Raw genomic sequence first — 13,392 nt, forward strand, 5'->3', positions numbered from 1 at the left:
AAATTAAAAGATATGGAGGTACAATTTGATGGTCGAGAATAATCTATAAGTTAAGTTAACTTCTTTAATGTGAAGTCAAAAAGGGAAACCTTGGTTTTGAAATCAAGATTGATTGATGCATTGGATTCATATTTGAATGAAGACTAAGAGCTTACCTTGATTTTGAGAATTAGATTCAATAATTTGGCTAGAATTAGATTGTAAGATTGGTTCGACTTTGAAATTAAGAAGGATAGTAACGATAAGAAATATAGCTCTTATTTGGAAATCAAAACTACTTCAAAAATAAGTTGTGCATGGAGAAAAATTTCATGATAAGCGAATCAATTCATATATTAAACATGATTTTGAGATTAAGGAAAATAAATAAATAAAAATATTTGGGCCTAATTTAACTTGTTAGGCTTAATTAATAAATCCACCGATCAATTTGAACACTTTCACAATGAAAGAGTAATTACAAAGTTGATTAATACATAAAAGAAATTCAATTTCACATTTGACCAAAGAGCATAAACATTCAGTCTTATCGAAGTTGCCAAGTTTTAAGTAAAACTTGGAGCGTTGTTAAGGGATCAATACCTGGAAGATAAAAGGGGAGACCATTATATATATATATATATATATATATATATATATATATATATATATATATAATGGGGGATTTGAATCGTGAATCTCACAATTTACATCATACTTCATAACACAATGATTTCCAATTAAGCTATCCCGTGGACTTATATTATAGTTATATTATTAAAAGCATCATCACAATTAAATTTAAAGAGAAACTATGATGCAATGAAGAAATAGAGAATAAGAGAAATCTAATGTAGTATAAAGAGATCATTAACCACAAATTAGAAATAAAAATTATGTTTAATGTTATAACTAGTTTAAAGAGAAAAAATATCATGATTAAATAGGAACAATCCCTCTTAAATTGCATATTGAAACTAGAAGTTGGATAATGCCTAAGACACCATGGGAGGAAAAATATCTATCTTTTTTATACTAAGAAAGTGGAGAATAAGAAAACTTTTTCTTAGAATAGTTTGCATATAATACTAAAAAGATGGAAAATGAAAAAGTCATTCTCTTAAAATGGTCGTAAGGTCTCAATTTCACAATATTTTTAACACCATTGATCTTCATAACGGGTTAACTCATCATAACCAACAAAAACTAAAAAAGTTTTTCTCCAAAAACAAAATGTCAAAGCAAATAAATTAATTTCTTTCTAATTTTCTTAAAGTCCAACACATAAAAGTTGATGCCAATAGATGATAATCATCTTCAACATCATTTATAATAGCTTGCAATGCATTACATAAATTATGTTAACAAGTTCAAAAAAATTCACAAGACATGAAATTAGAGAATAATGATCCATAATTTTTTGAAGTTTAAAATTTTGACAATTATAAATATTGATAATATTTTTTATAAAAATATTCAAAATTTTAAAAACTATATTATTGTTAAATAATTTTCTTTTTTAATAAAATAATTTTATTTTATAAAAATTATATACCATATTAACTATAATTAAATTTTAATCCCTATAAATTTCCTTTTAACATCATAATATAATAATTTGTTGGATAAGCCTTTTTTTTATTGAAAATATGATTGGGTATAATGGCCAAATAGGATAATTGAAAGATGAGACGAGGATTTTTGAGGAGAGGATGGCGACAGAAGGAATGAGGGTCCGATAGCAGGCGTATAGGCTGGACCCAGGGTCGTAGGGCCAAGGCCTAGGGCCCATCAGGTAAGTAAGGGAATGAGGCGATGACCTTTTGTTCTTTACATCGGTGATAGTGACAGGGAAATGGCAAGTGGAGGTCAGGGGTCGCCATACGACAGACACCTGGAGGCTTTTGGGCAGCAGTAAATTTTGACGGGTTTCACCACAGGAAAAAGGAAACAGGATCCGAGCCGACAACGTTTTCATCGAAAGTAACAGCCGACAAGCAACCTGTGATCCGCGACCGTAACCATGGTTAACTCTGATGAACTCATAGACCTAGATCCAGCAATGGAAGACATTCTTTCAGTCTGGGGGAAAGACCCTACCGCACAGAATATCGAGCGTTACTTTGGAACGGTTGAAACCCTAGTTTCTTCTCCGTTTTCTCTGGAATCGATAAGATTAAATCAAACCCTCTTACAATCGACCAAGGATTTGGAAGGGATCGCAGCTGTTCACTAGGGGATTAAGGGTTTGCAACAGATCCAAAGGCAGAGTGAGTAAGATCTACATGCAGGTCTCCACAAACCATCCCACGGAAACAAAGGGAAACTCGTGTCCACAGGTCCGATTCTTTCTGGAGGCTTAGAGGACATAGTAAACCTTGGGTCGAATTTAGGGCAAAGTCTTGAAGGTGGTGCGGGAAGGATCGCTCCAGTTACAAGGGTTTCCATCGCTAAGGGACCGGACAGACCAAAGAAGAAAGACGGGCGGAAGGACCTCGGCTTTGAAGGCTATCAGGATCCAAGGGGAAAAACTGACAGATCAGACCAGGGTACTCAGGTAACAAATCAATCCCCATCTGAGCCTTTTATTTTATCTATAAACAACTCGGTAGTGGCCACTCCTGAGCCAAGACCACTACCCCTGATCTCTGGACTGGAAACTCAAAGAGGGCACGAGGAGAACGAGGAGTTAAGAGATATTGACACAGAAACAAAGAATAAAGGGGGGGAAAGGAAAAAACAGAGATTGATCAAATCCCAGGAGTCAGGAGGGAATCTGGTACTGGGCATGGACGTGCAGATCGAAGAGGCTCTGGAGGTAGCAGAATGCACACTGGTCGGCAGGGCAAGGGGTAAGAAATTCACATCTGATTTCATCCAATCTTGGGGGGAGCAAAACTGGCAGTCCGAACTCATCAGAGATTTCAGGGTCTTGACATTAGCCAAAGGATGGTTCATGGTGCGCTTTGAGAACAAAGAGGCAGCAGAGTGGGTCGTGAAGAGAAATTGGGCTTTCGGGAACATTCCGGTTCTGTTCAAGAAATGGAGCCCTCTGTTCGATGCAAATCATGAAAAAACCGATGTTTTCCCGGTTTGGGTAAGAGCACCAGGGTTACCATCCTTCCTCTGGGTCGAGTCGGTTTTCAAAGCTATCGGGAACAGGCTAGGTGCATTCTTGGAGGCAGACATGTCCTTCCTAGAAACACATAACAGAGCTATGGCTCGGATCCTAGTTAGCTTAAATCCAAGTGGAGGGTTAGCAGAGAAGATTAATCTCCAATATAAAGATTATGTCTTCGAACAAATTCTGGATTATGAATTTTTGCCCTTCCGTTGCCATAGATGCCATGTCTATGGACATTTGGCTAAGGAATGCCCCTTAGGCAGGCGGAGGAGAAGATTTCAGAGGACGAAGGCGTGCTCAGAGAAAGAAAACAGTCAGATCCAGTCTCGACTGGAAAAGGAGAACTCAGTGCATCAGGAAGAAGAAAATATGGAGCTAGACCCGCAGCAGGGGAGGCAGAATCAGAATGTAGAAGTTCAGGATTCTCCGAGCAAAATGGCAGAAGAAGGTACTGAGCACGGGACTGCAAAAACAGTTCCGGAACCCCCCGAAGAAGCATCACCGACTCAAAATCCAAGCTCAGGCGAGGACTCTAAGGGTACGAGTTTAGATCCTAATAATCCTTCTTTCTTTATTACAGATAATAAAGATGAATGTCTGGTCCCTGATCCCCTCATAATAAACTCTTTTCCTGATAATAAAGATAAAAATGCAAACACTGATGGATGCAATTTGGAAAACTGTATAGAAATAATTTCAGCAGCTATTCCCTCCCTAGATCTGAATTGTGATGGGTGCTGCCCTGAATCTTCTTCCCTGGCCCCTCACCCTATATGCCCTTATAACCTCCGTTCACAGGATAATAAATCCGATCCTATATCCTCGGTGGGAGGCATAGAGCCATCTATCCCTCAGAGCCAGACTAGGAAAAAAAGGGGAAGGAAATCAAATCTTTCCATGGCCCAGGTTAAAGCAAAACATGATGTGGCAGACGGGAAGCAACAGTCAATTACTGGGGCACTTAGAGCGGTGCAAGGCCCTGAAACTGTTCTAAAATGATCATATCCTCATGGAACTGTAGGGGTTTAGCCAGTAAACCCAAAAAATTGGCTCTTAGGGAGATGGTTATGAACTCCAAGGCGGATGTCCTTCTACTCCAGGAGACTCTGGGGAAGGGAGCAGAAATCGAATCGATGCTAAATGCCCTCCTTACAGGTTGGAAATTTACAGCCATGGACTCAGACGATCATTCAGGAGGGCTGGCTGTAGGTTATAGAGAAGGGAGAATCAAGATAAGGAACCAGTGGGGAATGAAGCAGGTGATGGGAATGGAATGTCGATCACTAGAATTTGATTTTCCTCTAACCATTCTTAATATATATGGACCTTGTCAAGGAAGGATACCATTTTGGAATGATTTGATGGAAAATTCGTTAGTGAAGAGTAAATACATGGTGATGGGTGGAGATCTTAACTTCTCATTAGGAAGAGCGGAGGCTTGGGGTCCAGCGGCAAGGGAGGATTCGCTAACAGATTTCTTCCAGAACATATTAATAGAAAACAATCTGATAGAAGCTAACCTCATCAAGCTAAAGCCGACATGGAGGAATAGAAGAGTAGGAGAAGCAAGAGTGGCGAAGAGACTGGACCGATTTCTACTTAATGAGGACCTATCTTCCATGATTCCATTACTTAGGCAATGGGTTGAAGAGGGGGGACCTTCGGATCATTTTCCAATTTACCTTGAACTCGCCAAGACACCCCCTAAGCCACCAGCACCTTTCAAATTTAATGCATCTTGGCTGCAAGAAGAATCATATAATAAACTTTTCAAAGAAACTTGGATACACCCAGACAGAAGATCCTCTGAGGATAAAGGATTCTTGTTCATGGAAAACCTCAAAAGGCTGAAGAAGGCAACAATCTCATGGGCAAAAGACAGGAAAGCTAAGCAGACTGAGGAAATAACTAGGATAAATGAGGACCTTCAAAAGCTAGAGAGCATAGAGGCGGATGGCTATGCGACACAAGAATCAAAAGAGAGAATTCTATCCCTGGAGAAGCTCAAAAATCAAATTCTGTTGGCAAAGGAGGAGGAATGGAGACTCAAGAGTAGAGCAATCTGGCTCAAAGCAGGGGATGAAAACACAAGTTTCTTCCACAACTATGCAAAAGGGAGGAAGAGTGCAAATACCATCTGGAACTTAAAAAATGACGAAGGAAGGGAGGCTAAGACGTTTGAATCTCTATCAGCTCTAGGGCAGAGCCATTTCCAATCCTTATTTGCAGACCAAGGTGAGGCCACCATCGCCGAGGTCATCAAAACAACACAATGTTTCCATAGGTATGTGGAGGAGGAAGAAGCGGAGCAAGTAATGGACCCTGTAACAAAGGAGGAGGTGGAAAGTGTCATTAAATCTATGGCAAAAGAGAAGAGTCCCGGACCGGATGGCTGGACTGTAGAGATCTTTCTCCATTTCTTTGAGCTGATAGGAGAAGAAATAACAGAAGTAGTAGAGGAATCCAGAAAGAACGGAGAGATCTACAGCCCCTTCAATGCAACCTTCATAGCTCTCATCCCAAAAAAGGAAGCTCCCGAAACCTTTGAGGATTTTAGGCCTATTTCATTATGCAACAGTATATACAAAATAATTGCAAAAGTAATAGCGCTTAGAATCAAACCAATTCTATCAAGGCATATCTCACCTGAACAATTTGGGTTTTTGAACGGTCGGCAAATACATGAAGCAATTGGTGTGGCACAGGAGGTCCTTCACAGCGTAAAGCAGAAAAATAAGAAGGGAGCAGTCATAAAAATAGATTTATCAAAAGCATATGATAGGATAAATTGGATATATATCCGTCTGCTATTAACTCATCTAGGCTTCAAAGTGGACTTTATCAGATGGATTATGGGGTGTATCACAAATGTCAGCTATGCAATCCTCATCAATGGTGCAGCCACTCCTTTCTTTAAAGGACAGAGGGGCTTGAGGCAAGGATGCCCCCTGTCCCCCCTGTTATTTCTCCTAGTTGCTGAAGGATTAAGCCAGCTGATTCAAAAAGCCAAAAGGGAAGGTAAGGTAAAAGGTATAGAAGCAGCGGTAAATATGAATATATCTCACCTTCTTTTTGTAGATGACATTTTGGTTTTTACAAATGGCGCCTCAAATGAAATTAAGGAACTAAAAAACATACTTGATCTTTTCCTGAAAGCAACTGGAATGCAGATTAACTCCAGGAAATCACAGATCATAGAAGAAGGTCTAAACAGACAAGAAAAAGCTCAGATCAATTCTTTTTTTCCCTATGGAATGTGCAATATGGAATCCCCTTTCAAGTACCTAGGGTTCTGGTTGAAGCCGAATGCTTATAGGAAAGAGGACTGGAACTGGTTGATCGCAAAAATCGAAGCAAAAATAACTCATTGGAGCTTCAAATGGCTATCCAGAGCAGGGAGGCTGACCCTAATCAAATCTGTGTTGCTGGCCATACCAGTCTACTGGGCTGCATTAACATGGGTTCCAAAAGGAGTTTTGGAGAAAATAAGGAGAATCTGCAGCAGATTCTTATGGGCTGGTTCTAAAGAAAATGCGGTTCTCCCATGGGTTGCCTGGGAGAAAGTGGCAAGGCCAAAAGATTGGGGAGGTTGGGGGATAAAAAGCCTTCCTGATATCAGTCTCACATTGGCAGCTAAATCAGGGTAGAGACTTATTAAGATGGAAAATCTTTGGACAAGAGTGGTTAAAAGAAAATATATAGACCCGGTTCCATTAGAAGAATAGATCAGGAACCCAACAAAGAATAAAAAGAACGTCTCTGTGATATGGAAAGCTACTGTGGAGTCATTCAAAGTGATAGAACAAGGATTGGCATGGAAGATTGGGAATGGGAACAATGTGAAGATAGGGAAGGATCCATGGGTAGGCTGCAATGAAAATTATGCCCTACCACCTGGTTTAGTCCAACACTTAGAGAACAAAGGCATACTTTTCCTAAGTCAGGTGGATAAACTGGGACATTCAACCATCTGGGGTCAAGCATGGAAAAATGAAGAAGATCTAGAATTAGAGCAAAGATGGAGGAACGAATGGAGAACCTACATTCAGGAACTTTCTAGATCCAATGTGAGATTGAATAACAGCCAGGACGAGTTAATCTGGGCGCATGCAGACTCGGGGGAATATACACCAAAGTGCGGTTACAAATTCCTCATGTCTAGGAAAGGATGGGGAACTCCTGAATGGTGGCCGAAACATTTATGGAAACTTAAAAGCCCTCCAAAGTCAAAACTTCTTTTTTGGTGCATATTAAAAAGTAAAGTCCCAACTTGGGACATATTGCAGTCAAGATATATGCACGGGCCTGGGAGATGCACCCTTTGCAAGTCTGAAGCTGAATCCATAAACCACTTGTTCCTTAAGTGCACAGAAACTATTAAGATATGGGGAGAGGCAGGAAACCTACTGAATAAAAAGTTAGAATGGGCAGGTGATAACCTGCAAGAGGTATGGAAGAAGTGGTGGCAACTATATCCTAATGGGAACATGCGTAATCTACCTCTGATCATCAGCTGGGGGGTATGGATCGCAAGGAATAGGAGTATCTTCCAGGATAAGGAAACCCCAGTGACAATCACAGCAATCCAAAGCGTTTCTATCTATACTAGTATTCCTGAAGCAGAGGAGAACCAGCCTCAAAGACGTGATACAGAAGTTCAAATAACAAAAGGAGTTCCCTGGGCTTATTTCGACGGAGCTTCTCAAAATAACAGAGCAGGAGCAGGACTAGTCATCTATGAAAACTCAAATCACATCCTTAAAGCCTCCGTTGGTTTAGGATCAGGTTCAAACAACTATGCAGAAATGCTCGCTTTGAAACTCCTCCTATGCTGGCTCATCCAAAGGAACACCCTCACAATTCAGATCTTCGGAGACTCATTAAATGTGATCAGATGGGTCAATGGACAAAGCACATGCAAAAACCAAATCTTAAAACTTATGCTGGAGGAAATTCAGGTATTGAAATCTTCTTTTAACAGGGTCTCTTTATGTCATATTTTTAGGGAACAGAATGATACAGCCAACAAAATTTCTAAAGAAGGTCTGCGGCAGAATCTGGGCAGCTGGAAAATCATAGAGGAAAATCAAGGACAAATCAGCAGATCTGAACAGCCGCCCCAAGAACAATAGTTCTGATCTTTTTGGCAGTGTTTTTTTAAAAAGATACTAATATTCCTTTTTGAGAACAATAGCAAAGACATTTTATGATATGTTTATATGGCAGTTTATACAATATGCTCATTTTTGTAAGGGTTGTTTTCCTCTCTTTTGAGGAGACCCGGTTTTTGGATGTTTCTTTTCAGCCCTCTTAGGCAAAGGGAATCTCGTTTCTGGATAGAACAGGAAAGAAGGTTAAGCAGTTTGGCAGCTTTCCTCTCAAGGAACAGCTGGTCACTTGCAAAAGGCAGGATGTTTTGTTGTGGAGCAAACAAAACAGTCATATAGTGCAAACAGAGATGTTGTAGCATCTGCAATGTAAACTTTTTATTTCCTTAATAAAAAGTTTCGCTTTTTCTTCGGAAAAAAAATAATATAATAATTTGTAAATATAAATATAAATATATTTTTATAATATAATTTAAGTGGACCTTCTAAATCAACAAATTTTTTAATATGTTAGATAAATCATTTGTACTTTTGTCAATTAATCAAATTTATTTTAAAATAGTTTTATGCAAAGAAAATAAGGTGGATGATCTAAGTATTTTTTATTTACATTTATATGGGACATTTTTTATATTTTGATTTTTATGAAAGAAGTATAAATAAAGTGATTTTTTTGGGTTAATAAAGTATCTTTATATTTCTTATAAAGTCCATTTCATTCCTCCAATATATATGGACCAAAGTTAACTATTAACTTTCTTCCCTATAAATTAAATGTTTAAATTTACTATTTACATAAGCTCAAACCTATAACATTAACATAATGCTTGATTTCTTATTTCAATTTTTCTTACATTTTTAATAATATATGTTTTGTAATGTAGATGTTGGAGCGATGGGCGGTGTTTAGGGTTTCAGTTCTCCTAATTCTCCTCACATGGGGTTGTGTTACCTGTGAACAACTTAAGGCTCACCATTTTTTGTTGGTACCTCGAGGCTGTCACATGGAAAATCATGTGTTGCGGTCCTGTTTTCTATTTCCAAGAATGGTTTAATATTGTGTTTGTTGGAGGGCCCATGTCAGTCACAGATGGATTATATTTCTGGGTATTTGTTATTTTTCCTTTGGATTTTATGAGTGAGGTGGAGCTTGTCGACTTTAAGCTTGAACTTTCCCTTGTGACCAGTATATTTGTAGCTTCCTTTGGACATTTGGCTTGTTCTACTTTACGCTTTGGGTCCTTGCTATTCCCTACTCCCAGTTGCTCTCATGTTTACCCAATTCTCTCAATGGATTGTGATACCCCTCCTAACCCCGATGCTCCCCTCAAATATCCATCTATGTCAGTCTCAGGTCAGGTGGACACTTATCAAGGCTCTTAGGGTTAGAGTCTCAGTTTGATCAATCCACTCTTAGGTTCAAGCCCTTCCAAACCTATTTCCCTAGCTGACATTCTTCCTTTAGGTTTTCGAGTAGTGAGGGTTTTGACATAGGTTTCAATGGGGGCACTCATATGGTATTCTCAAGTAGGGCCAATATTTAGTTTCCAGAAAATAGTCAATATTCCTCAGCCCCAAATCTTTCTCACCCTTTTTCTGCACAACCTCATGTTAATTCTATTCCGCCAACTTTTTCTCACGGCTTCCCTATGAAACCCTGTTCTGGTATGCGTCTAAGTAAAAGCTCAAACATTGTTAATCCTGGCATAAAAGTATTTGTTTTCTGCACCGGAAAATTCACCCTTGTGTGAATTTGGTCTTGGGTGGATACGTTTGAATGGAGCGTGTTGGGATTTTATCTTCCTCGTCTCTTGTGGGGTGTGTTCAGGGCTGAAGGTTCAATATTCAAATCCTTCGGTCTTGGATATCATAGGATGTTGCTCCTTTCATTTAGTCAACTCCTGAGGTGGATATTCTTCATAAGGGATGGATTCACTTAAAGTTTGCAAATGTGGAGGATGCTCAGTCGACGATGGGATAAATCTGGCATATTGATTCCTCGCAAGGAATTTTTCGCTTTTGGTCTCCATTATTTGATGCCAAGAAGGAATGTTTTGATGTTGTGCCTATTTGGGTTAGGTTCCCAAGTCTTCCACTAAACTATTGCATGGATGAGGTTTTCCAAAACCTGGGTAATTGTATGGGCACATATTTGACCCATGATTCCTCATATCTCACCTTGGGCATTCCATCAATGTCTCACATTCTAGTGTTGGTGGAATTAAGGGAGGTTTTACCAGAGGAAATGGAACTAGGGAAGGTGAGTCAAATATTCAAGAATTGGACTATGAAGGGGTCCCCTTTCACTGTCATAGTTGTCATAAGTATGGACATCTGGTTAAGAATTGTCCTATGTCACACTCTATTTCAATGGATGAGGACAATTTGTTTTGGGAGGATGCAGGTCTTCCAAATGGGTCGCCTTCAACTAGTGACACTTCTACTATTCCTCTTCGTCGCATGGAATATTTGGTATCGATGGCTACAACGCCCATTCTGGACCCCATGGCCATGGATGAGGTTGCAACAACTTCTTAGGACCTTAATGTGTCAGGTCTCTCTTCTAATCCTCCATGTTTTTTTTTCTATTGTCTGCAACGACTCATTTATTATTAATCAATTAGATCACCCTATCTCGGATATCTTGTGTTAGTTGCTCCTCCTTCCTTCTTGACTCAAGCCCTTTGCAATTTTCCTATCCCTCCTCGCGATCTATCATCCCCAACTATCTCCCCAACTCAATCCCCTTCCAATATTTTAGGTGAGGACTCCTCCTCATATAACCTTCGGCATCGATTAAATGATCGTTTCAAAGATATCATGATATTGGGTTGGGACAAATACAATCTGCATGTTTAGAGTCTCGGGGGAGGGGGAGAAAATCCCACATTACCTTGGCTAAGGAGCGAGCTAAGGTGGATACCGCAGCAGGCTGCCAAGCTTCTATCTATGGGGTTCTTAGAGCAATTATAACCCCCTCCACTTGTAATAGCCCGTGGTTGAATTTCCATGTAAATAAATATAAGACCAAGGTCATGGGACACATATTCCAAGTTGAATGGTGGGAAAAACATCCTAGTGGGTGTCACTTCGGTTTATTTATGGCTAAGGAAATTGGCAAAGGCATTAACAAAGGAAAAGAGGCATTAATTAGCATTTATTTATGAAATAATGGAAAATAGGAGAAAAGGAAGGTGAAAGGTCACATAATTGCAAGTGAAGAAAATTGAAGGAAAAATGAAGGAAAATGAAGAAAATAGAGGCCTCAATGATAAAAACACTTATGAGGATCAGCTCATAGACTTTTGGTTAGTTCAGTCTTTGGAACTCTCATTCTATTCACTCTCTCTCTCTCTCACTGTTGGGTCCCTATAATACTAGTGATTACCCCATTACTATTGTAGTTATACCCCTTATTAATATTTTTGTGCCCCTATTGTCCCCATATTGTTATTACTGTGCCCCATAGAATCCCTCTATTGTTATTTTTGTGGCTTTATATTATTATTGTTAGGTCGGCTGGATTATATTGTGACTCCTTAGACTCCTATATATAGAAAGGAGGTTTTGTCATTTGAATCATCCAAGAATTATTCATTTATGTAATGTAAAGGAGGTTGCCCCCTCGAAGAGGCTAAATTCTAAGGCGTTGATCTATCTTTTCTATCTTTTCTTGAGCTGGTTTCATAACATTTGGTATTAGAGCTCTGGATTCTAGGGTTTTGCTGCTCCAAACAGGTCATCGTGGCATTTTCGCTATAACTTTTTTCTGCGACGTTTCATAAGTTGCAAAAAAAACATATTTGAGAAGAAATCGCACTGAACCTCGGGGCCGAATTTCAGAGCTTTTCGCACTATATTTGCGGAGATATGATCTGAGGAAGTTGGTCTTTTTGTAGACTCCTGAGTTACATTCCAAACATGTGACTTGGGGAAAATTTTCATAACTTTCTCTCTAGGGATCGGATTGAAATTTCGTAAGATGGTATAGAAAGAGGACGGACTATAGTTTCTTGTATGCATTTTTCAGATCCAAAGGTCGAAACAGTGACTCGTGGCACGTCGTACAAGTTTGCTCTACTGAACTAGTCTATAATCAAGTCACTGTGGGAGATTTCGCATAACTCTTCCTTGGAGAATCCAATTTGGGTTAGACTTGTGGCATTGGAAAGAGGACACAGAAGGCTACTACAGGTCGCAATTTTAAAATTCAAGGATCTGAAATTACAGAGATACATCAGATTAAATATCAGGCTTCTACAAAGTGAAAAAAGGTGTGTAGTTTTTTTTAAATTTTTGCGTAAGCTTGGTTTGAAGGAATTCAAAGGGCATACTAAAGCATTATTATCGGTAACTGATGCCCTGAGGAAATAAAATGCAAACACCTAGTAAGGAACCTGAAAGCTCTAGCATGACTCATGAAGAAGAGGAAGAAATGCTACATGATATATCAAAATTACAAGAACAAGTGCAACAAATGTCACACTCACAAAAGCTAATAGAAGCTAAGATAAATGGCATGGAATCTAAGATAAATGGCGTGGAATCTAAGATAAAGGGCATGGAAGCTAAGATGGATGATTCGAAGACAGGTTTGAAGAGAGACATGGCAGATTTGAAGACAGCTTTGACAAATTTTCTACAAGAAATACTTACTAATGGTGAAAAGGTTGTAAAGGAAACTCATGATGTGAACAAAAGAAATGTTAATCATGATTCCATAGACTCTAATGTTGGATCGAAGACCCACCATATTCCAAAAATCGATATGAGGAAGTTTGATGGCAAGGATCTCGCCACATGGATATTACAGATGGAGCAATTCTTCGATCTCAATAATGTGCAAAACACACAAAAGGTACGTATGGCAACTTTATATTTGGAACCAAATCAGTTTGTATGGTATCAATGGCTTTGCTCTCATAAACAATTTATCACTTGGGCAATTTTTACAGAAGAATTGATAGCACATTATGAGGATACAAAAAGCAACACTTTTTTTAGCCAATTGATAAGTCTCAAACAAAAGGGTTCAATAATGGAGCACATTGAGGAGTTCCAAAAATTGAACATAAGGGTAAAAGATATTCCAGAGGAGCATAGGATTGATGTGTTCATAGGGTCTTTAAAGGATAATATCCAACATGATGTTCGCCTTTGGGAACCTGATTCATTAGAGAA

The 13,392-nt window shown here is 39.0% G+C and overlaps 1 protein-coding gene across 1 annotated transcript; it reads left to right on the forward strand.

The window, feature by feature from the left end:
• The first annotated feature begins 7,398 nt into the window (after nt 1-7,398).
• Nucleotides 7,399-8,235, forward strand: LOC149207857 (uncharacterized). Its single transcript, XM_089398157.1, has one exon. The coding sequence runs from the start codon at nt 7,399-7,401 to the stop codon at nt 8,233-8,235; it is 837 nt and encodes a 278-aa protein (XP_089254283.1).
• The last annotated feature ends 5,157 nt before the right edge of the window (nt 8,236-13,392 follow it).

Source organism: Pinus tabuliformis, chromosome 1_2 (assembly GCF_031772625.1).
Source record: "Pinus tabuliformis cultivar Carrire ecotype Pingquan chromosome 1_2, CPIR1, whole genome shotgun sequence".
Taxonomy (NCBI): Eukaryota; Viridiplantae; Streptophyta; class Pinopsida; order Pinales; family Pinaceae; genus Pinus; species Pinus tabuliformis.